General features: G+C 46.9%; 1 protein-coding gene and 1 long non-coding RNA gene across 3 annotated transcripts in view; one reads left to right on the forward strand and one right to left on the reverse strand.

Moving 5' to 3' along the window:
- Positions 1–2,252: 2,252 nt before the first annotated feature.
- Positions 2,253–4,080, reverse strand: LOC139802647 (uncharacterized). The gene is made up of 3 exons (XR_011728734.1): positions 3,946–4,080; positions 3,806–3,834; positions 2,253–2,384 (listed from the first exon to the last, which is right to left on the reverse strand). It is a non-coding gene; the product is annotated as an uncharacterized lncRNA (long non-coding RNA).
- The window catches only part of BRWD3 (bromodomain and WD repeat domain containing 3), a 50,363-nt gene continuing 31,952 nt past the window's right edge, over positions 3,417–21,827 (forward strand). For both annotated transcript variants that reach the window (XM_071757977.1, XM_071757978.1), the window contains exons 1-7: positions 3,417–3,688; positions 3,795–3,853; positions 3,973–4,002; positions 4,287–4,346; positions 12,544–12,694; positions 15,066–15,164; positions 20,466–20,626. In XM_071757977.1, the coding sequence (XP_071614078.1) occupies positions 3,652–3,688; positions 3,795–3,853; positions 3,973–4,002; positions 4,287–4,346; positions 12,544–12,694; positions 15,066–15,164; positions 20,466–20,626 (597 nt within the window). In that variant the 5' untranslated portion in view covers positions 3,417–3,651. The remainder of the gene's footprint in view (positions 3,689–3,794; positions 3,854–3,972; positions 4,003–4,286; positions 4,347–12,543; positions 12,695–15,065; positions 15,165–20,465; positions 20,627–21,827) is intronic.

Here is a 21,827-nt window from a genome sequence, read left to right on the forward strand (position 1 = left end):
CCTGGGGACAGCCAGGTCCCCCCAGGATGGTGCCCAGGCAGTGGGAGGGGTCCTGCAGTTTGCTCTCAGGGTGAGGAGGATGAAAAGTGCTGCGGGAGGAAAGTTCCAGCAAGAGTTTTTGCCCTGTGGCTTCCTGAACATCCGATCACAAACTGAACATCAAAGGATTGTTTTACAAACTGGGGCAGGATGGGAACTTGCTGAATCAGCCCCAGGGGGAAATACCAGGAGGGGTTTGTGCCCCTTTGTGCCCCCTGCAGGGGCCATCTCAGGAGAAGGGGTGAGGACAGGGGGGCTCAACCCAACCCCTGGACAGAGGGATCAGCAACAACAACAAACCCCACCTTGTCACTTACAACTGATGGTAACTTTCCTGCTTATCAAACTCGGGGGGGTTACAAACACTTTCAGGTGCAACTCGGTGATGCTGAACATGTAAATCCTGGAATCCTGAGGTTATTTTCCTGCTCCTGCCCAGGGACACACACACCCTGCTGCCCCTTCCCAGCTGCTTCTCCTCCCTGGCTCCAGGACCGCGTTTTGCTGTAAAATAAGAGACACGGAGAAACGTTCGGGGGTTTCATTTCTTGCCGAAACGGGCAAAAAGCAGGTTCCCCAGCCTCAGCGGGGATGCTCCCAGCAGCTCCCAGCAGTTAATGGCTGCCAGCAGAAAGAGGGAATGGGGATGGGTCCGGGGAGCTGGCACCGCTCCAGCCTGGGGGCATTTCAGGCTTTAAGGGCTGGATTTTAATACACACCCCACCCGCAGCAGGAGGGAGAAATCATCCCTCAGTTTAGATAACGACCAGAAGATAAAATTTAGAAACAAAGGCGAGTGGCGTCCTGTTTCCCAGCAGCCTTTCCCATGGGATGCACCCGGCTCCTGGGGTTCGGGCACCATCTAGAGGAAAGGCTGGCGTGACGCAGCAGGGAAACGAGGGAGAAAATGCGTGAAAACAGCCAAAAAACCCTACAGAAGGCTTGTATAATATCTAACAGCCGCCTCGTTATTATTTCACAGCTCTTATCAAGGGAGAAAACTGGCGGAAGGAGTGGAAATCGGGAGATCTACCCCGCAAAACCTGAGGCTCTTTGGTTAGGGCAATTGGGCTGGTGAAGGGATCCAGCACAAGTCCTGTGAGGAAGGGCTGAGGGAGCTGGGTGTGTTCGGGCTGGAGAAGAGGAGGCTCAGGGGAGACCTCATCACTCTCTCCAACTCTCTGAAAGGAGGTTGGAGCCAGGGGGGGGTTGGGCTCTTTTCCCAGGCAACTCTCAGCAAGACAAGAGGGCACAAGAGGTCTCAAGTTGTGCCAGGGGTGGTTTAGGTTGGACATTAGAAAGAATTTCTTTAGGGAGAGGGTGATCAAGCATTGGAATGGGCTGCCCAGGGAAGTGGTGGATTCTCCATCCCTGGAGATATTTAAAAGGAGACTGGATGTGGCACTCAGTGCCATGGGCTGGGAACTGCAGTGGGAGTGGATCAAGGGTTGGACTTGATGAGCTCTGAGGTCCCTTCCAACCCAGCCAGTTCTAGGATTCTGTGATACTGTTAATTATTTTTCACCTCGTTTTTTTTGCCTTAAAACCAAAATCAGTCTGAACCCAAAACCTGATGTTCCATTGCTGTGTTTGCAGATGATGTTAAATTAAACCCTGACTTCTCACAATCCATATTTGCTTACAAAAGTCACCAGTGCCCAAATTCCTTCTAAATGCCATTTATTTCTGCAGCAGTTAAAAACCTTGCACTGAATCCCTGCACCAGTCACTGCCTCTGTGTGCCAGGGACATGAAAGGCCCAGGTTGAGCAGAACACACCCAAAAACCTGCACAGAAAACACTGCAAAAAATTTAATGCTGAAAATTGTTGATTTGCTGGAGTCTTTCAATGCAAACTGGCTCAGACCCCACGTTCCAGCTGCACCCACTGAGAGGGAAAGGCAGAACGTGACACACCTGCTCCTTTCCACTCCAAACTTTCTGGATTTATTCTGATTGGCAGCAGCTGTGCTGCAGATTTGTGCATTTCTGGCTGCAGCTGGGTTTGCAGAGGGGCAGATTAAAGCAGTGGGAACTCTGGGAAGGTGGGAGAGTTGTTACCCCCAGAACAGAGGTTTGGGCAGGTGGCACTTCCAGCAGTGAATCCTCCCTAAAACAGATTCCCAGAGCCAGCACGGTGAGGGATTTAAAAACCATCTTTAAATTCTCAACTAGAAACCTGAGAACTTCAGAGGATGGAGAAGGGATGAGGTCCACCCAGCAGGCAGGTAACCCGCTGGTGGCACAACGTGAGGAACCTCCACGGGTGAACTCTGGAGCAGCTGAAGCTCAAAGCACCCCAATCCTTCTCTGGAGCTGCTGGCACCGGGTCAGGTACCTGGAAGCTTTCCCGAGGAGAGGAAGAACATCCCCCCCCAGGGCAACAGCAGGAGGAGCTCTGGGCCAGCACTGAGAAAGCCTCCCCAGGAGAAGCTGCTCTGAACTCATGCTAAAAATGAAAGGATCCTTCACCTTGTTGTAACAGCAGTGCCTGAGGATGATTCAGCCCTTGGTATCCCAAGCACGAGGATGAGCTGGCTGATTTTCCAGCACCAACAGGGATTGTTAAGCTGCCGAGGCTCAGGGAGTTCTCACACCACATGGCAGGTGGTCTGGGTGGCAAAACACAGCTTCACACTCAAGAGTGTTGTCAGTTCACTTCCTCTGTTTCAGCAACTGATCGCTCAAGTGACACAAACCTCCCGAGCTTTGTCGGGATGCTTCCCATGGGATGAAGTATTTGTTTCCCCTTACAGTAAGTGGTGCTGAACCCCTTCTTCCCGGAGAACAGCAGCCATATTAATCCTAGCTTTATTTCCTGGATGCTGGGAGCAAAGCAGTTTTAATTTGGCCCTCCAGCATCTTCCACTCTGGACCCTTCTGTACCCAGCACCTCCTCACACCTTTCCCTACAGCTCAGCCAGGTCTGCCGGCCTTTTCCTGCCTCTCCCCTCCACACGACACACCCCTTGTCCTGCTTGACCAGGAGCCCCAGCTTCATTTTACACCTCATTGCCCTCCAGGCCCCCGAGGGGCTCCATTTGCCAGCTGAGAGGGGGAGGGGGGGCAGGAGGCCTCCTGCAGGCCCTCGCACCTCGGGGAGGCTGAAGGGGATGGAGACGTGGCCGGGGAGGGGGGGGGAAATCTCAGAGGGGATGAGTGCCCTGGGTGCCCTCAGGCCCGGCCGCGGCCCTTCCGCCTCTTCCTTTTCCGCCTTTTCCTCTTCCTCCCTCCCTCAGCTTCCGCCCGGAAGTGCCGCGCTGACGCCGCGCGCCGTCCTCGTGCGTCACGGCCCCTCCCTTCCGCCCCGGCGCTTCCGTCCCCGGCCCCTCCCTCCCCGGCCCCGCTTCCCTCTCCGCCGCCTCCGGCCCCGCATCGCCCCCGTGCGGCGGGCGGCGCGCCCTGCACCCTGCTCGGCGGCTGCTCCTCTCGGGCCGGGATAAGCCATGGGGCGGCCGGCGATGCGATGAACCCGGGCGGGAACCGGACCGGGGCTAACGCCGCGAAAAGGCAGCGGGGCTCCTCCATGGGGGCTCGGCAGCAGTAGGAGCGGCGTCTCCTTCGGGGCGCCCATCCGCCACCTTCCCCTCCCCCTCGGGCCTCCTGAGGAGGATGGCGACGGCGGCCGCCCCGACCCAGCTCGAAGCCGGTGGGTATCGCTGGCGGCGGGGGGGCTGCCCTGCGCCCCGCCGGCCGAGCCCCCTCCTTGTAACCGTCTCCCCTTCTCCCTTCCCCTCGTCTCCCCCTCCCCGCAGAGCTCTATTACCTGATCGCCCGGTTCCTGCAGTCCGGACCCTGCAAGAAATCAGCTCAGGTGAGCGGGGGAACCGGGGGCTCCGGCCGGGCCGGGCCGGGGTAGGAGGGTGGCGGGCGGGGGAGCCGCTGCTTTGCGGGCGCCGGACTCACGTCCTTTGTGTGTCCGTCTGTCCCCAGGTGCTGGTGGAGGAGCTGGAGGAGCACCAGGTAAGGGCGCCCGCCCCGGCAGGACGGGGGAAGCCCGGGGGACGGGGGGGGACGGACGGGGAGCCGGGGGTTGTCCTGCCCCGTCTTACCCAGCCCATCTCCTCCCGGGGCTGCGGGAAAGCCTGCGGGAGGCCGCGGGTGCCCCCGCTGCGGGGCCGGGGGAGGGTGTGGGGGGGTAGCGGCGGAGGGGCTGCTCCTCCCCGGGGCGGGCTGGCACCGGCGGGGGCTCCCCTTGGACCCGACGGGGTCTGACGGCCGCTTCTGTCCCCGTCTCCCTCCCGCAGCTGATCCCCCGGCGCCTGGACTGGCAGGGCAAGGAGCACCGCCGGAGTTTCGAGGACCTGGTGAGCCGAGTTTCCCTCCCCAATTCCCGGAGAAGTTCCCCCGGTCCCCCGTTCCTCCGCCGCTACCCCCCCTCCCCTCCCCGCTCCCCTTCGTTCTCCCTCACGGGGCTGCGCCCTTCCGAGGCCGCGGCCGGGACCGAGGTGGGGGGAGGGACGGGGACGGTGTGTGTGTGCGACGGGGAGGGGAGGCACTGCCGGGCCGGGGTTTTGCGGGACCCATGGGGGCTGTGGGGGTCCCCGCGGGGGCTACTCGGGGGCTTCTCGGGGTCCGGGTGAGCGGCGCGGGGCTATTGTGGGGCCGGGAGGGGTTATCTGAGGGCACGTCCCGGGGCCCGGCCTGGCCAATGGCGCCGCGTCTTACAAACCGGAAAGCGGCGCTCGGCGATGAAAGGCGGCAGCTGATTGGCTGCGGCGTCGCGGAGGAACTGGCAGGGAGGGATGGGGCGGGGGGCTCCGGTCACCCCCTTCCTCACACAGACACGGACCCCACAAAAACCCTTCGGTTTTTACCCCTCCGCCGCCCTACTCGCTCCTCAACCGGGGCGGGGGGCGGTTTCTCCGCGGCCTCCCGGGTCGCTTGGGCCGGGTCTGGCAACGCGGCGGCCCCCGTTCCCCCGCCGCTTCCCGGGGCGGGGGTTTGACAGACACCCCCCCCCCCCCCTTAACCCCTTCATCCTCCTGGGGCTGATGGAGCCGCGGCTGAGATCCCCCCTTCCCCAAAACGGCGTTTAGTGGGCAAAACATCCCGGTCCGTGGGGCGGAGGAGGCCGCCGGGAGCGGGTTCCTGTCACGGCCCGGTCCCGGTGCCGGTCCCGGGGGGCGGTGCGGGCCCGGCGGGGGGGGATAAGAGAGGGGGAGGATTAAGATGTCGACGTGCGGCCGGGCCCGTCTGCGGGCAGAGCTGCGGGGCTGGGATTCCCGGCCTCTGGTGACTGCAGCCCCGTGCCTCAGCGGGAGGCTAGGCCTGCTTTAATTACATCCCCCCCCAAAAAAGGAAAAAAAAAAAAAAGGGTTGGGTTTGGGGTTTTTTTAGGAAATGTCATATTGAAACGGTGAAAAGCCTCTGAAATGCAGGGAGCGTCTGCTTTTGTTAGGTATAAATGGTGTGGATGTCGCTGGGAAAGGCCCTGCCCAGGGAAGGGGGGGTGGCTCTTTGCCCCCCTGGGATGCTCCTGGTTCTGCCTGCCTGGAAAGCCATTCTGGGTGTAAATAGCTTTGTTTTGGGTTCCGGGAGCTCTGGATGATAACATCCAGCGCTGGTGTAGTGCTTTGCAGCTGGAATGTTGTGAATTCACCAATTCTGATATTGCTGTGCACCACACACGTCACCATCGCTGTGTCCTCGCCTGGAAGGAGCTGAAAGGCCAATCCTCAGCTTTCCCAGTGATGTGGTGATGTGAGAGTTTCCACAGGACTGTTGCTCAAACTGTTGTGTAGCTTGCTCAAGAGTTAGTTTTCCACTTTGGCAATATTGTAGAAGCTGAGGTGCAGAGGAGAGAGCTGCTTGTGCTGAGATGAGACATTGGTACCTGCTGCCTTTCCCTTTCCAAGGTGTGTTAGGAATTTAAGATGAACATTATGCTTCATCATGCCTCCTGTGGATAATCCCAGGGCCTGTGTATTGAGAAACTGAGTAAGTACTGCATTGAGTACATTTTGATGCTGTCTGAGCTTCCTAGAGGACCTGAAGTCTCACTAGAGGTGGTTTCAGGGTTAGCTTGTGACTAAGGAATCTTAGCAGTGGCAGCATGAAGTCTGATTTCAGACATATGGGTTTGGCTTCATCAGTTACATTTCTGTATACAATTTTTCCTTCTGTGGGGCACAGAGAGAAAAAACCCTGAAAACCTTTTCTCTGTGTATTAGATGGTGGTGTTGAAACCCTGTCTTTAAAATTTCAGAAACAGGAGGCAAACTGTTGTGAAGTGAGGCTTGAGCTGAATGGCAAATTGCTTCTCACTGTACAGAATTATCAAAATTTAGTTTTGTTTTTTTTTTTTCCTCTGGCTTAAATTAATGGGCAGAAATTAATCCTTTTAGCCTACCTTTTGATCTAATATTATTTAACTGTTGAGTGATTTGCAGTAAGGAGCAGAACTATAGATGAATCATCACAATGAGAGGTTGATGTTAGGTGAGATGGACTGAGCTGCTGTTAATCCTCAGGCTGGACCTTTTACTGTTGAAGATGCTGAAGAATGGCCTTTTTTCCTCACATTCCTTGGGCTCTGATGTGTTTGGAATTTGGACCATGGGTTGCAGATGATTGTATATTAACCTGAGCTACTCAGCTTCAGGGCTAGCTGGATGTCTGAATGCAATGTTCAGAACAAAGCCAGGGTTGTGAAGGACATGAGCAACTCTGACCTTCCTTTTACTTATCTCAGGCACATAATGAACCAAAAATAAGTGGTTTTAGAAATTGAGGGTAAAGTTGTTTTTTTTTTTTTTTTCCTACCTCTTGCTTCTTTTTCAACACTGTCAGACAGAAAACCAAATAGAGTTACAAGCCCTACCCTGGTGTTCACCTCCAGCCAGGCTTGAGGTAATCACACCCAAGGAAAGTTTACAAACCCAGAATTTCTTGTTTGTTTCTTGTCCCAACATTCTGCTTTGGGAAATTGAGAAAGCATTTCTTGTAATTGCTGAGGTTTCAATTTTGTTTTCCATTCTCAGTTTATCCCTTCAGGTTGGTATCTTACAGAAAGTTGAGGGTATCTTACTGCCATTGGGGGTGTTGTTACTGCTCTTTGTGCTTTTGGAAACCATACAGATGTAACAACCATAGGGAGTAGTTACTCCCTCTTCACTCCAGCCTTTAGTCAAGATCTGAAAATTCCCTGTTGAGATTTCTTTTTACTATTTTTTTTATTTTTATTTGAACTTGGTCTTTAAATGTCAGGTACTACGAGGCAGGAGGGGAATTTAAGACATGCTAAGAAGAATCATGCCCAGCAAGCAAAACCACCCAGAGAGCAGTAGTTTATGTGCATTTGTGTTCCCTTTGTCTTTTCAGCTTTTTTTCCACTGTGAAGTACTTTTTATGTGCAACATGTGCCTGCCTGTCTGAGGCAATCATCCAGGTGTACTCCAAAGCAGTTTTTACTGTGTTACAGCCTGCTGGTGGTCTTGAGGCATGAAAGGTGTTTGTAAAGGGGAGGGTCTGTCAAACTTCCACACAATTAGACCTTTTACTTTCAATTAACCATAGCAGTTGAGTGTGGAGGCAGCTGTTGTACAGACAAGTCAAGTTGAACCCACTCAGTTGATCAGAAGAGTCTTCAAGAGACTGCTGTTCAAAATTATCCCTCTTCATTCCTGATAAAGATGTCTGGCTCTGCTCTGGTTTTCAAGAAGTTTTGTTGGGTTTTTTAGTTGTTGTTTTTTTTTTTTTTTTTTTTTTTTTTTTTGGAAGGGCTGTCTCTTCTGGCTCAGCTCTATTTGTTCTTTGTGCTGAAGATGTTTGTAATTTGCAGGAAAACCTGCAAAATCAGTGATTGTTGGACTGTTGAGGAGAACTTGCTTCTGTGACTGGCTGTGCTGGTATGGAACAGCTCCTGGGGTTTGGCTCTGAGTTTCTGCCTTCCTCATCTGCATTGATTTTAAACCAGCTCCCAGTCAGAGGTTTTGTTATTTATAGAGATGGCCAAGCCAGGCATTAGCAGGAGATAAATGTTACAGTTTTGTCACCTCAGGAAAATGTCATCTGGTGCTTCCGACCCATTCTCTCTGGGGGAACTGAGTGAACAAGAGCTTTTAAAATTAATGTGTATTTGCATACTGCTGGCATTTTTTGCAAGTCCAGTCTCTGAGCTTCCTTTTGCTGAGATTCCCTATTTGAGGTCTTGAGTCATTTCCTGCTTGCTCAGCTGCTTTGGTCCTCTTGGTCTCCTCTGCTGCTTTTTGTTGGGGTTGTCAATGGATTCCACATTGATTGGTGTTTTTGGCAAATGAGAGAAGTGGTGTCTGACTGCCTGGGGGTCAGAAATCTGCTGCTGATGGACAACTGCCTGCCCAGGGGATGGAGCAGCCCTACAGGGTCTGGGTTGCTCCCTGGGTTACTCCCTTTATTCAGCTCTTCCAGCAAATTTAGTCTGGAGCAAGGTCTCCCTGGGCTTCCCAAAGAGACAGACATCTTATAATAAGTAGTAATCACCAAAAGTCTTTGTTTGTTTGTCTGTTTGCTTCGTGTTTATTGAAAGCTTCCTTGGAAGAGCAATTGCCAGCACTCATAACAGGGGATTTTGTTATTTTTTCAACAAGCTTCTTGCCTCCTTCTTAGCTGCCTGGTGTGAACTCTTTGCTCAGGAGTCCTTGAGATTTATGTGGCAACACTTTTAACAGCAGAAGCATAAACAGGTTTAGGGGTTTGACTTCCCTGAAAATGCTCAGGTCCCCAAGACCTGGGTGGTTACTGTGTCAGAGGACTCTTCCCTGGTGCTGTGGCAGTCTTGTGCTCTCACACTTTAATCTTTACAGGATCTTTCACTTTTTAAGGCAACAAAACATTTTCCTCTTTGTAATTTATCCCAGAGTGCAGAATTTGCTTTTGCTTAGCATGCTTTCAGCTCTTGTGCATTATTTTAACATGCTCTTTTCAGAGCTCTTCTTAAGCATGTTATTGGCCTCCATTATTCATCTTCAATTTTTTCCCTAATTTTCTAAAATATTTTTTAATATTCTAAAATTTTTTAAAATACATATCCTAGGGGTTGACAGTATCCTTGCCATTGTTTAGTTTTGCTGCATGGAGTAGAATACTCTGAGAAGTGTGGCTGTAACTGATGCTAAGCTTTGCCTTTTTTCATCTTGTCTGCCTTTTTATCAACTGTTTTGTCTTCTCAGCTTCACGTTTTGGGAAGATACTTAAAGTCCATTCACAGCTATCTCATGTAGAGGTGAAAGGCAGGATTTTTGTTTCAAGTTCTTTAGGGAATCTGAGAGTAGAATATGCTCTGGGCTGTGGCTTGAGCATTTTTATCTGGAAGTTATTACAGAAAAAAAAAAAAAGAGAATTTGCTGCTATTGCTGCCTTCCTCTGTGGCTGTTTGGTAGTAACAACAGTGATAATATTCAGGTTGAGGGCTACGTATTTGGGCTGCTTTGGCTTGTGGAAACAGGAAAATGTGCAGGGAAAGGAGTGTGGTGCAGCCTTTCTGCTGTGGCATGGCATGGTTCTGATGGCAGGTGGAGAATCTGGGGAGCAGGATATGTTAGGGAAATCCCTTTGATATGTGCCTGCTCTGGGCAGGGTGCTCCACATGAAACCTCTTTGAGGAAAGTTTACAATCTCATAAAACTCTGCACTAAAATCTGGATGCTGGGGCAGCTCACTCGTGATGGATTTGCCAGCTTTTCCTGCTATGAGTGTTGATCAAGGAGATGTCTGGGATCCTGAGCTGCTGGAGAACCTCTGGATTGTCCCAGGCAAATGACCACCAGGCACGAGCAGAGAGCTGCCACATCCCAGAGGCTGGCATGTCCACCTTTTATCTTGGAATGCTGCCCAGTCTGATGTTCTCTCCCTCTCCCATAAAACTGTGGCTTAATCTGGGGATCTTGAAGCAACTGAGTCCCTTTCCAGTGAGTTAGTCAGGGCTGCTTGGTGAGTAACTCTCTCCACAGCAGGAGATTTGCTGCCAGGCTTAATTCAACACCTCTCTCTAGACATAAAATACTTCAAAAACAGAGTGCTCCTGGCAAAAGGGGAAGCATTTTGCTGCATTGCACTAGGAGAGTTGTTTGGGCTTTCTGTAAAATTTTGTTTCCATAGAGAGTGGTATGGTTTGTTGGTTTTTTTTTTTTTTTGGAGTTTTTTTTATCTGCTGCCCTAGAAGTAAAATTCCACAGCTTCTAGATTGGTTCTTCTTTTTTACATATATATATATATCTTTTAATCTTAAGCTTGATAAGTTGCTAGAATTGACTGAGAAGCATGTTACTAATTATCAGAGGTGTAAAAAAAGGATTTCATACTCAGCTTTTCTCAAATTGCAGGTTCTCTCTTTAGAATTGCCTTTGTTTCAGATCCCTGGGATGCTGAAGGGAGGCTGGTGCAGGATAATAAAATGTTTCATGGCATGAATGCATTTGATATCATTTTAGGAATGAGTAAGAACAGTAGGTAGGTACAAAAGTTTGGATAATCGTTTTCTCTCCTGGTGACCTGTGTTATATCACTTATTTTACCATGACAGACAATTCATGCTCATTCACTGAACTCCCCTGGCCCTACAGTTGGGGAGGCACCGACGGAATTTTGGAACTCTGTGGTTTGGGGAAAAAAAAAGAGTGGTTAAAGAAATGAGTCAGTGCAAGAGAGCATTCATGGGAACAGACTCCATTCATGGGATCATTCCTCAGTGCTCATGATATGAAATGTCACGATATGATAGGTGCCTCTTTCCTGCAGAGGTACAAATTCTGCTGTTCCATCAAAAGGCCAGAGCCAGACCTTTGCCATACTCTAAGGGTATGTGAGGAAACCTGGCTCTTTTCTGAAAGAGTTTCATTCACACTGGGAGAGTTTTGGTTGGCTTTAGCTGAATGATAATTTGTATGTGTCCTTAGAAAAAGCCTTTGAGTTTGAGGGGTTTTTTTTTGTGTGTGTTTTTTTTGTTGTTTTAGTTAAAACCTCTTTTGTGGGATGGTGTTGCTCCTGCTGGTGTCACAGGTGGTTACATTCTCCAGCACATGACTCACTGCATGGAGCCTGGTAGCACCACTGCTGCTGCCCAATTGGAAGGAGCTGTTTCCCAATGGACCATGGAGTAATAATTTATTTGATGACATGGTTGAGGGAACAATGTTCTGGCAGCAGTTCTGAGTGAAGGACTCACCTTTTCCTCCTCCCCTCCAGTGTGCTGGGGCAGATTCCTGGGGAGCCAGGATACCTGGGCCTGGTTGATGCTGCTCTGCTGCTTAAAGCAGAAGTGGTGCTGGTCCTTGCTTTCCCCCAGCTCTGATGCTGATGTGAATCACAGTCTAAACCTGGCAGAGAAACCTTTTCCTCCTTTTTTGGGGGAAGGTTCCCAGCCAGGACAGCTGAAGCGGCTCTCTCCACGCTAGAAGAACACCAGAGCTGATGCAGGAGGGAGCTTGGTGATGGTTTTAGCCAGGCTGGGGAATCATTCTGTCTCTCTGCAGCTGCTCAAACACTTGTCCTACCCCTCCAGGAGGGAACTGCATGGTGGTGAGCACCCCCAGCACTGTGACTGGGGACCTTGGAAGTGGTCATGCAGGGGAGAGGGATGTAGGCAGGCACATGGCCACTGTTATTTCTGTTCAGGGAGCAGTGTTCTGCCCCTTTTCAGTCAGCTTCACTGTTATTTGGCATCAGTTTGTGGTCTGACAAAACAAAAAGCTGGTTTGGGACAATCTCATTCTCCATAATATCGCAGCAGATACAACTGTGCTTCCCATTGTCAGTCACAGGTACTCAGGAGCTATTACTCAGCTGTTGTTTTTTAAAAAGGAGATGGATGTGGCTGTGTGTCCTGTGTTGATGGAGCTAAGTAAGCTCTGATTTTGTGCTTTTGCTGCCAGATAGCAAACAGGGGAGAAATCAGGGAAATGCAGGACATTCTGGAGAGTGAGGCACAATTGATTTGCTGTTTGAAGAACAGGCTGGTGGAAAAGCAAATGTCTCTCCATAGACAGCAGTCTCTGGAGGGGAAAAAAGAAGAATGCTTCCTCAACATGACAAATTGGGAGCATTCACATGTGGCTCTTCAAGATATCTACTCCTACTAGCTAAAAACTGGAGAACTGAGTATTGCTTTCAGGGTAATTTTTAGGGTTTTTAGGCACATCTGCTTCTTACAGTAATGTGAGCGTCTGGCAAGGGTGTTTCACAAGAAATGAGAAAAGAATGAACCAAAGGGTAAAAAAGACTTAAAAAAGTCTCCAGGCAATCCTTTGTTTCATCAGAGTATTGCACTGGAAACTCTTGAGTTTCAGGTATTTTTGTTTGTTGAGGGATATCCTGAATTACACCTGTAGCTGCTACCACCTGGAATTTCTGGTCTGACTTTTCCAACACTGTATCACTTGAAAAGACATCTTTGGGATAATTAATTCTGAGGAGTTTTCAGGGGGTTTAGATTTGCTTGCAAGATCTGTGTTTAATGCTCAAGCAGGAAAGCATGGAAGCAAAACCAGAACACGTTTCAAACATCTGCATTATTTCTATGTTTAGGTGGCTGTCAATGCACACATCCCTCCGGATTATCTTCTTAGGATCTGTGAGAGACTTGGACCCCTTTTGGACAAGGAAATCCCACAGAGTGTCCTGGGGGTGCAGACCTTGCTAGGTGTTGGGCGCCAGTCTCTGTTAAGGGCAGCAAAAGGTAAGATTCTCAATTTCTGTGTGATTCAGTTTTATTTTCCTGTCCACAAAGTCTTGTTTGGGTTCTGTGTATGTTTGCATGACCTCTGCCTTTGTTTCCTACACTTGTCAGCTCCTGCTTTCTTGTTGCAGCCTTGTTAAGGTGCAGTTATTACTTCCCATGTTATGAACATCTTTCTTTGCTTGAAAATGCTTGAAGCAGCTCTTGCCCACAGTTGCCTGACCTTGTTTCTTGTTTCCTCTGCCTTTGATAAACCAGAGCAGAGATCTCATCCATCTGAAACACAGCCTTTTGGGGTTTTTTTTTTTGGTTTTAGACACATGGCCCTGTGTCTAAACCAAGCCAGCAGTCTCTATATTTTGCTGGGCTATTTTTCAGGCTGATTTGTTCCATTATTTGGTGCCCTGGCTGTGCAGGCAGATGTCAGCTTGGAGGGTGGGGTAACATTTGGGGCAGCATTTAGAGAGTGGGAGGAGGAGAGACTGATTCTCCATGGATAATTCCTGCTTGTCCTGGCTTAAAGTTAATTTGAAGGAAAGCCCCCATTCCTCTCATGAATAGTGTACCAGTCCTGGGCCTTTTGAAAACTGCTCTGCTTGAGATAATGATCCTCAGAGCACAGTTTTGTGTTACAGATCAACAGATCTGAGAGCCATCTGCTATTGAAAGGAGTGGTTCCTCCCTTCCCTCCCCGCTCCATGCCCCTGCCACTTCCTCTCTGTAGGAACCAGAACCTATTTGTGCCTGCGAGAGGCTGATTCAGAGAGCTAAAATGTTGCAAAATTTGTTGTTGCAACCCTAGTTCATTAAATTAGCTGATGGAAGGCTGAGAGTGCTGGAAGTGACACAGGCAGCAGGAGCATCCTTTCGGGAGAGGAGGAGGAGGAGGGATGGCAGAGCAGGCTCTTCCTGTTCCATTGGCATTTATTTGATCACTTCATTTCCCTCATCCTGGGAAGTCACACTCTGGTGCTAACAAGGACTGTGGCATTCTGCCCCATCCACTGGGGAGCACCTGGAGGGATGTGCTGTTTGCAAACAAGGTTTCCTTTTCCCAGAGTTTTGGGATTGAGTCTTGTCTTGCCTGTGCTTTGCTGTCCCAGGGTGGAGTTTCAGGCTTGCAGAGAAACCTTCCTTCGTTTCACATTTCAGTTTGCATCTTGGAAGAAAATGGCAACAAGATGTAAAGGGAAAACAAAACGTTTTTGTGCAAGGAAACAGAAGTTTCTTGAGTGAATTTGAGGATGGAGGTTGAGGTGGCTGACAGAAAGGTGTAGTGCATCCTAAGAGATGTGATAAATTAATTGCAAAGAGATTTTGAGTAGATTTATGATGGGGTTTTTTCCCCTTCAGAAAAAGGTGCTGTGACATTGGGCCATTTGGTGTGTAAACCACACTCACATCTTACTCAGAATTGACACTCATGGATTTCCACCCCACCTTGTTGTGTGTCAGCATGAATTTTCCATTACTGTTAAGTGTTTAGAGCTATTTTGTTCTATTTTAAAAAGTAGGAGTGCTGGTTTGAATGTGTATCAGTGTAATACTCTGTGGTACAGTTTGGGTTTTAATCAGAAGGGGTTCTCCAGAGTCAGGGTCACATCAGCTTGTGCACTGCATGTTCAGAGATGTAAATGGTGATACACAGATCCACCAATCTGGGGCACTATCCTTCTGTTGCAGTCCTTATTCACTCTGGAAGCTCGTTTCTCTCTTTCCAGATGGCCAGAAATGGAAGAAGTCCAGGTCTAATTTCTGAGGCAGTCTGAACAGTCTCAGAAAAATCACTATTGTTCTGGAGTGGAGGCTCTCTGAGGCCAGTTGGCAGCAGATAGCTGGAGAGCCTTTTAAAGAAAACAGTCTTCATTTGAAAAACAATGTTTTTTGGGGGATGGGGTGCAGAGGAGAATCTGAAGGGAGGGCATATTGCCACCAATTGTGGGAAACCAGATTTATTGAAAAAAAAAAACCAACAAACCCTCACTTTTCCCACTTCCAGGGAGCAAATGTGCATGTGTGTATTCTCATAAGGAGAGATCCTGCATGTGTTGGGATTGCAGAAGGGCACAAAACGTTGCAGAGTTCAGTCTCACTTCAACACAAAATGCACCCACTTTTTGCATTGTTTTCTTCCCATCAGTTTAGACTCCAAAATGAAGGAAAAATAAGCTGAAACCATTTACAGTCATCTTGCTTAGCACCTAGAAACCTGAGTAGCAATCTCCTTGACATGTGAGATTTCTGACAAACTGTTTAAAAGGACAAATCTGCTTTTGGGGTGTGGGGTGCTCTTGATTCTAAGCAGCATGTGTGAGTTGGTCCTGACTTGGCTGCTGCTTTCACTAACCCACTGTTCATCTTGTTGCTGCAGATTTCAGACACACACTATGGAAAGGATCTGCATTTGCAGCTCTTCACAGGGGCCGGCCCCCAGAACTCCCTGTCAATTATGGGAAACCACCAAATGTGGGTGAGTTTTGACATACATAAGGTGTTTAGTTGGTTTTTCTTTTTATTTTTATTACTGTTCCAGCTGGAAGTTACTCTTACTGGCTGAAACGTTGCTATGGGTTTGCATTAATGGCTTTTTTTGGGGTTTTTTTGGGCATTTCTTGAGATTTTGCCTACAAAAGGTTTCTCAGCAATGATAGAATAACTCTCTTTGTATTATTTAAGCCTGGATCCTCAATAATATTTGTATACATGTTAAAAGCACTGTGGCCACATGAGAAAGGTTTGCATGGCATCTTCCTTTTTGGAGGGCAACATGCTTGGGTGTTTTTTATGATAGTATTTTTGGATGCTTACAAGATGGAGTAGGCAGGGTCACAGGAGCACATAGACAATCTTTTCATTCTGGAATCTGAGCCAGAACAAAGCACCTGGGTCCCAGAGAACCTTTTTTGAATCAAGAATTCATTTTGGTTGAATTATGATGGAAAACAGACTGCTTGCAACATCTTTCCCCAAAACTGAAATGATCACCAAAGCTGTTTGTGTTATTTCAGTTCCAGTTGATAAAGAGCTTGTAGAAAAGTGGTATCTGCAGGCATTCAGCTTCGAGATCATCAAAGAGCTTCTCTGTTTTGCTTTAAATGAAAAGGATTTTTCTTGCATGGTCTGAACTTTCAGTAGCTGTTTTGGTAGCAAAAAACTGGATTCTTGCAGGCATCAATGTCAGTTGTGTGGGTCGTGTTTTTTTTTAATTAGGGTATTTCATCTGTATTTTTCTGCATTTGTATACAAGTGTAGCCTTTTCCTGGTTTATGAGCATGATAGTGGCAGTCCCCTCTTTCTGCCATGTCTGTTTGTGCTTCCACACTTTCTCTTTCATTACTAAAAAATAATCTTTGTCAGCCATGAAGGTGCCAAAGCCCAGGCTGCTTGTGGTTGGAATTGATAGTGGTGTGGCAGCAGGGTGACAGACTAGCAAAGTTAATTGTGGGTCTTCTGGATGAAAAATAAATGGAACTGGTGGACTTAGTGCATTAGTACTCTTCCTGGTTTTTGTCAAATAATTTATGAGTCAGAATATGGACAATGGAAAAAGAAAACAATTTCCATTTATTAATATGGTTACTTATGTGCATAACTGTGGGTTTATTCTCTTGGGGGGGGTTCTGCAGTTACTTTTTGTTAGCAGCTGGGCTAACATTTAAGAAATGTGAAGGTGTTGTACAGAAAAGGGTCTTTTATAGCCCAAAATTAGTTTTTAAAGTATTGGTTGCTGGAGGGATATGATCCTCTGTGCTGTAGGTACAGAAACTACTGGTAAGAGACAAAAATGTGCATAAAGAATAAAATAAGAAGCTGACTATGCTGAAGCTGTGCAGCAGGCAGGAGTTTGGATTTGGGTTTCCTCCTTGTTAATCCTGAAGTAGAAGTCACAAAAATCTCTATATTTGTTCAAAATTGGTGGGTTTTTTTCTGACAAGTCGCGACAGCTGCAGATGCTGCAGGGTGTGTGTGTGTCTTGTTTTAAAATAAAAGATGAAGCTGGATGCCCAACCTTTTTAATATTTCAGCATAATTGTGACTTCCCAGAGTGTGCTGGCTTAGGCAGATGGGGCTGTCTGGAATTACTGGCTGAAGTAGTTGGGCTGAGGTAATGGACACCCAGAAAAAAAGTGTGTTCATGGCTGAGATGAAATGATGGTGCAGTTGCCTGTGTGGACAGGTCAAGAAGGTACAGAAGGAGCAGCTAAACGTATTCCTATGTGGTTTCCCTCCCAGAGATAAAGATCTAAACTTGCCTGTGTGTTTTTCTGCTGCTGGAAGGGGGTTGCTTGTGGTTGTCCTCACAGTTGGAAGAGCTGGATGAGCTTGTGGTGGGTGGGACCTTGTGATCTTTACTCCCAACTAAAGGGTCATGCACAGTGGAAATGGAGGAAAATAGATCAGTTTTGCCATTTTACACTGTTTGTGCCAACATGGGAATCTTCTGGCTGGGGGAGTCTCCAAGAAAGTGCTGACCCGGGGAAGCTGTTCTCAGGAATGTGGTGTTTGTGTGTTGAGTCTTGAAGGTCTGTGGTGATCTGTGGGGGAGGAGAGGAAGGGAAAATGCTGTTATAGCTTTCTGCTGCTGAGAGGATAACATGGTGATGGTTTACTTGGTGTTTTTTTCACAGTTTTTGCAGCAGTGGTGTGTTTAGGACTCCCTTTGTGCTCCCCCAGTCAGAAAATGGGAAGATGGGACGTACAGTACCTCAGCAATGGGAGTTGTTCCCATGTGATAAATTTGGTTTTGAAAACTATTGGGGTTTTGTCAGACACATTTTTTTTCCTTTGTCCTTGCAGACAACGCCAAGCAGATTAGAAAGAAGGTTGTTTTCCCTCTCTGGTTGGTCTCTAGAGCTATTTTAACCTGAGTGTGAAAAGCCTTCTGTGGGTGACTGCTGTGAGTGACCCAGTGTGGCAGCAGAACTTTCACAGCCCAGTCTCAGTGAATAAGCAGTTCAGCTGTATGGAAATTTACAGTCAAGGTGATCCAGCTACCTTGGGCCTGCCAAATAGCAGTGCTTGAATGAGGTCAGAAAATCAATCCAGTTCCTCTGCTGTGAAGGAGTTGGGTGAGGTCAGCAGCTTGGGAAGCTGGAATGCTTTGTTCCCTTGGTGCTCTGCCTGGGTCTCACTGCCTCCCTGGCCACACGTCCACTCTCTCACAAGGTGTTTTACATGTGTGAGCCAACTGTGTTTATTTCCTGGTGTTCTTACAAAACCCAGGCTTGTGTTTCTTCTGCACACTATGAGTGGGACCCAAACTTCATGCCTGATCAAGCCCTAGGGTGAGGTCAGAGCTTACTCACTACTTGTCCTCCTGTCTCAGTAAAATTACATCCTCATTACCAAGCCACAGTGTTTATCTCAAGAGGTAAAAGACTGGGATGTGAAATCACCTCCCTTAATCCTGGAGAAACAGTTTTTAAACCAATTTGTACCAGAATTCTGTTTCCTGATTTTGCTTGCAGAAAATGGGGTGAGGGAAGGTTGAGGAAGTGGTTGGAAAACTGCTGCAGTTTGGTGATTTTTGTCCACGCTGAAATGTCTTTAATTCTTCCTGCAGCTGTGACTTCATGTTGAAATTTGTGGTGTCTGACTGCATTTCCAGGTTTTTTGTTCACTGATGGGTCACTCTTGCATGGTTTTGGTTTTATCTTTCCTGAGTGAGCTTTCTTGGAAGGGTTTTTACATTTGTGCTGTTATCTCTAGGAGATCATGAATTTAAGAATTACCATTGTGCAGGATGTGGTTGGGTGGTGGCTGTTGGCCCTGTTGGGTCGATGGTTGGACCTGATGCTCTCCAAGGTCTTTTCCAACCCAAATGCTTCCATGATTCCATGTGACTGCCCTCTCCCACTGAACCCACACTTGCATGGCTGTAAATTTCCTGAAGGGGTGAACGTTTGTGGACAAAACTTCTTTTTTTTTTTTTTTATCAGGGAGACTGCATATGCTCACTTTTTATGTGAAATAACTTCAGTATAGCTTTGGAAGGTTTTTTTTTTCCCTGCTAGGAAATAGTGAGGGGGTTGACTTGTCAGTGTGAGGCCCAGTGTGGCATGAAGTGCAGCAGCTGAGAAGATGGGATGCTAAAAAAGTTTTTAGGACTACTGTGTTGTTAATTCCCTGTGGGAATCGGGGCTTGTGGAATGCTTTTAGGTTTTTTTGGGTACAATAATGTCATTGTGCTGAAGAAAGCAAACTTCACGGGGCTTTGTGTCAGATGTGTGTAATTCTCTCTTCAGATATTGTGTATTAATCTTCTACCCAAAACATCAAAACTGCAAGTGGGGATATTTATGTTGTTTTGTAGGGGGGGGATGTGTTTCTTTTCATGAAGTGCTGGAAGGCAAAAATTTGAATCAGAGATTTGTGTGCCTGGCACTTGTCTGAGCATTTTTATAGTGAGGGTCAGATACATTGGATACTTGCTACTTATTGGTAAAGATGGTGTTCCTTATGGCACAGCTATTTCTGTCTTCATCTGAAACTTGTGATTGAAGCATTTAATAAGCAGTGCTTTTGGTTTTTTACAATTACCCATGAGAGCCTGAGGAGTCTTGTCCCCTTTGTACAAACAGGGAAATAAACAGAGGGGGGAAAAAAAAAGTGAAATTACTTTCACAGCCTCTAAAGCCTGAACTGAGTGCAAGTCTGAGAACTGACTGGAAAAATTGGGTGTGGAGGGTGAAATGAAAGGCTGTGTGAGTTAGGGGCCTGACTGTGCATTACACCTTGTAGTATTTCCTCTGTGTGATTGCAACAAGCAGCAGAGGTGAATTTTCAGGATGGGATTGCTGTAGTATGTAGAAAATATGGTGATTATTTGGAGTATTTTGCAATGGCAGTATAGCTTTTGGATTCACACAGCTCTTGGTTAAGAAAAACATTCAAAACCATCTGAGATCTTTTCAGGGCAGATATGCTGTTTATCTGTTATACCCAACAGATATGTTATGTATTCACAGGATTTGAGCATTGAAAGGCACAGCAGAACTCCCATATTGCTGAGTGACTGCCTCTGTGTTGGCCACAGTGTGGGGAAAAGGGAGATGGAATATTTTTAAGGACTTAGTTTTTAAGCAGGAGTACTTAAATACTAAATAAAATAATGTGTAGGCAAAGCTGATGTTATTTGCACATCACTGCAGGATCTCTGTGCCCTCCAGGAAGAGGTGGGGGAAAAAGGGTTAAAGATTGGATTTTAAATTTGGCAGAAAGTTTCATTTAACAGTTCCTGTGTAGTATCAGGTATCAGCTGGGTAGTAGGTAGATAGTAAATGAATTTGGGTTTGTGTATTTTGCTTTTTTAGTGCTGCTGAATATGTTTTCTGACATGAGAAACAAACAGTGGCTGAAGGTGAGGTGGGGCTGGAAGCCTGGTGACTTTTGCAGCCCTCTCCACTTTTCATGCAGCTCCTTTTTTTCCTTGTCTGTAGTGGTTCAGTTGCATTGAATGGTTAGAAACAATCCCCATTTCAGAGCCTAAATCTGAGAAACAAATCTGAGTAAATCTGGAGACAGTTTATTTTCCTTGCTCATTTTTCTTTCTACCTGTGTGTGAATACTTAAATCTTTTACAGAAGTGTGTGGCAGGGAGTAGAAGCCTTTGAAATGATGCTTCTTGCCTGCCATTCTTTTCACTGGGGCTTTTTCCACCAGTGCCAGGTATTCCTTATCCAAACCTGGTATTTGGTGTAATTTGTATTTCCTTTGATTTTCGGGCAAAATTAATGTCTTCATTTTCTTTTTGTTTCCCTCTCTCTCCCAGTAAATATAATTTCTGCCAGACAATTAACTGGATGTGGACGTTTCAGCCACTTGTTCCCAACATCCACCTACCAACACATGAAGATGCACAAGAGGATTTTGGGGCATCTCTCATCTGTTTATTGCATTGCCTTTGATCGCAGCGGGAGAAGAATTTTTACAGTAAGTTTAAAAGTGTTCCTTTTCTTACAGTATTCCTTTCCTTGGTTTGACTTTTCCTTCCAGAGTCCCTCAACAGGTTCTTATTTACTGATTGAGGTGCAGAGACATGGCTTCCACAAAAAGAAGGGAAGAAAATGTATGAAAGCCCCATCTCCTTTTATGCTAATTTTCACTTTCCACTTAGTTGCTCTTTTAAAATTGCTCATGCCTCTGGTAGGCTGAAACTTCACCACCTCTTTGCTTCCTCATGTGGAACCTTACAGAAGGGTTGTTCTTGTCTAGACCTTGCTGCTCCCACTTGAATCTTGTGCTCATTTTTCTTTATTCATCATCTTTCTTGCCCAGTGGACCTGCAGTATTCTGGGATTTGGGATTAATTTGCACGCTGCTTGCTGGGTTAAATCTTAACACTTTTTAAAAACTACATTTTGATAACCTTGGAAATGCTGGCAATCCTTTCCTTACATTTCAGTAAAAACCTGATGATAGATAGAAGACTTCATTATTTCACCTGCAATTTACTTTACTACAATTTTCTTTATAGAACTTTTAGTATTTCAGTGCATATATGAATATTATTTGAAGTTTTTCTCCAGAATGTATTAACATATATTTCTGTGATGCAGCTTTTGCTTTTTGTAGTGCATGTTTAAAATAAGGATTTTTTTAAATTAATAATGCATCTTTTAACTGTTAACTTTAATCCCTGTCTTGTCTTTGCCCTTGTCTCTTATCACTGGGTGTTCAGAAACAGATTACCTGGCAGACTAATTGTTCTCTTTGTGTTCTTGCTTGTTTCTCCACTCATTGAAAACTGGTCAAATAGAGATGTTGTTAATGATAATTACTCTGGGTCAAAGTAAGGGCCTTTCCATTTTTGTTTATGCCATGAAGGAATTCTTTTCATCTGCAGTTATATGAAGAACTGAAAGTAATTTCTGTTTGAGTTGAGCTGCAGTCAATAAAATGTAATTTAAAGTTAAATGATGTGATACAGCAGTTAATTTTATTGTGTTATGTTCCTGAGTATAATGTGGCAATGCTAGCCACTAGCATTATTATTCTTTGTAGTTTCTTAATAGAAGAAAGGTCTGTGAATTGTCTAAAAATCACTTGCAGTATTTGGATTGAATATGAAATGATGGAGCTGCTACTATAGGTTCAAGCATTTATTTGGCAGTGATCTGCTGGCTGTCAGTTG

This window comes from Heliangelus exortis, chromosome 14, assembly GCF_036169615.1.
Source record: "Heliangelus exortis chromosome 14, bHelExo1.hap1, whole genome shotgun sequence".
NCBI classification, from domain to species: domain Eukaryota; kingdom Metazoa; phylum Chordata; class Aves; order Apodiformes; family Trochilidae; genus Heliangelus; species Heliangelus exortis.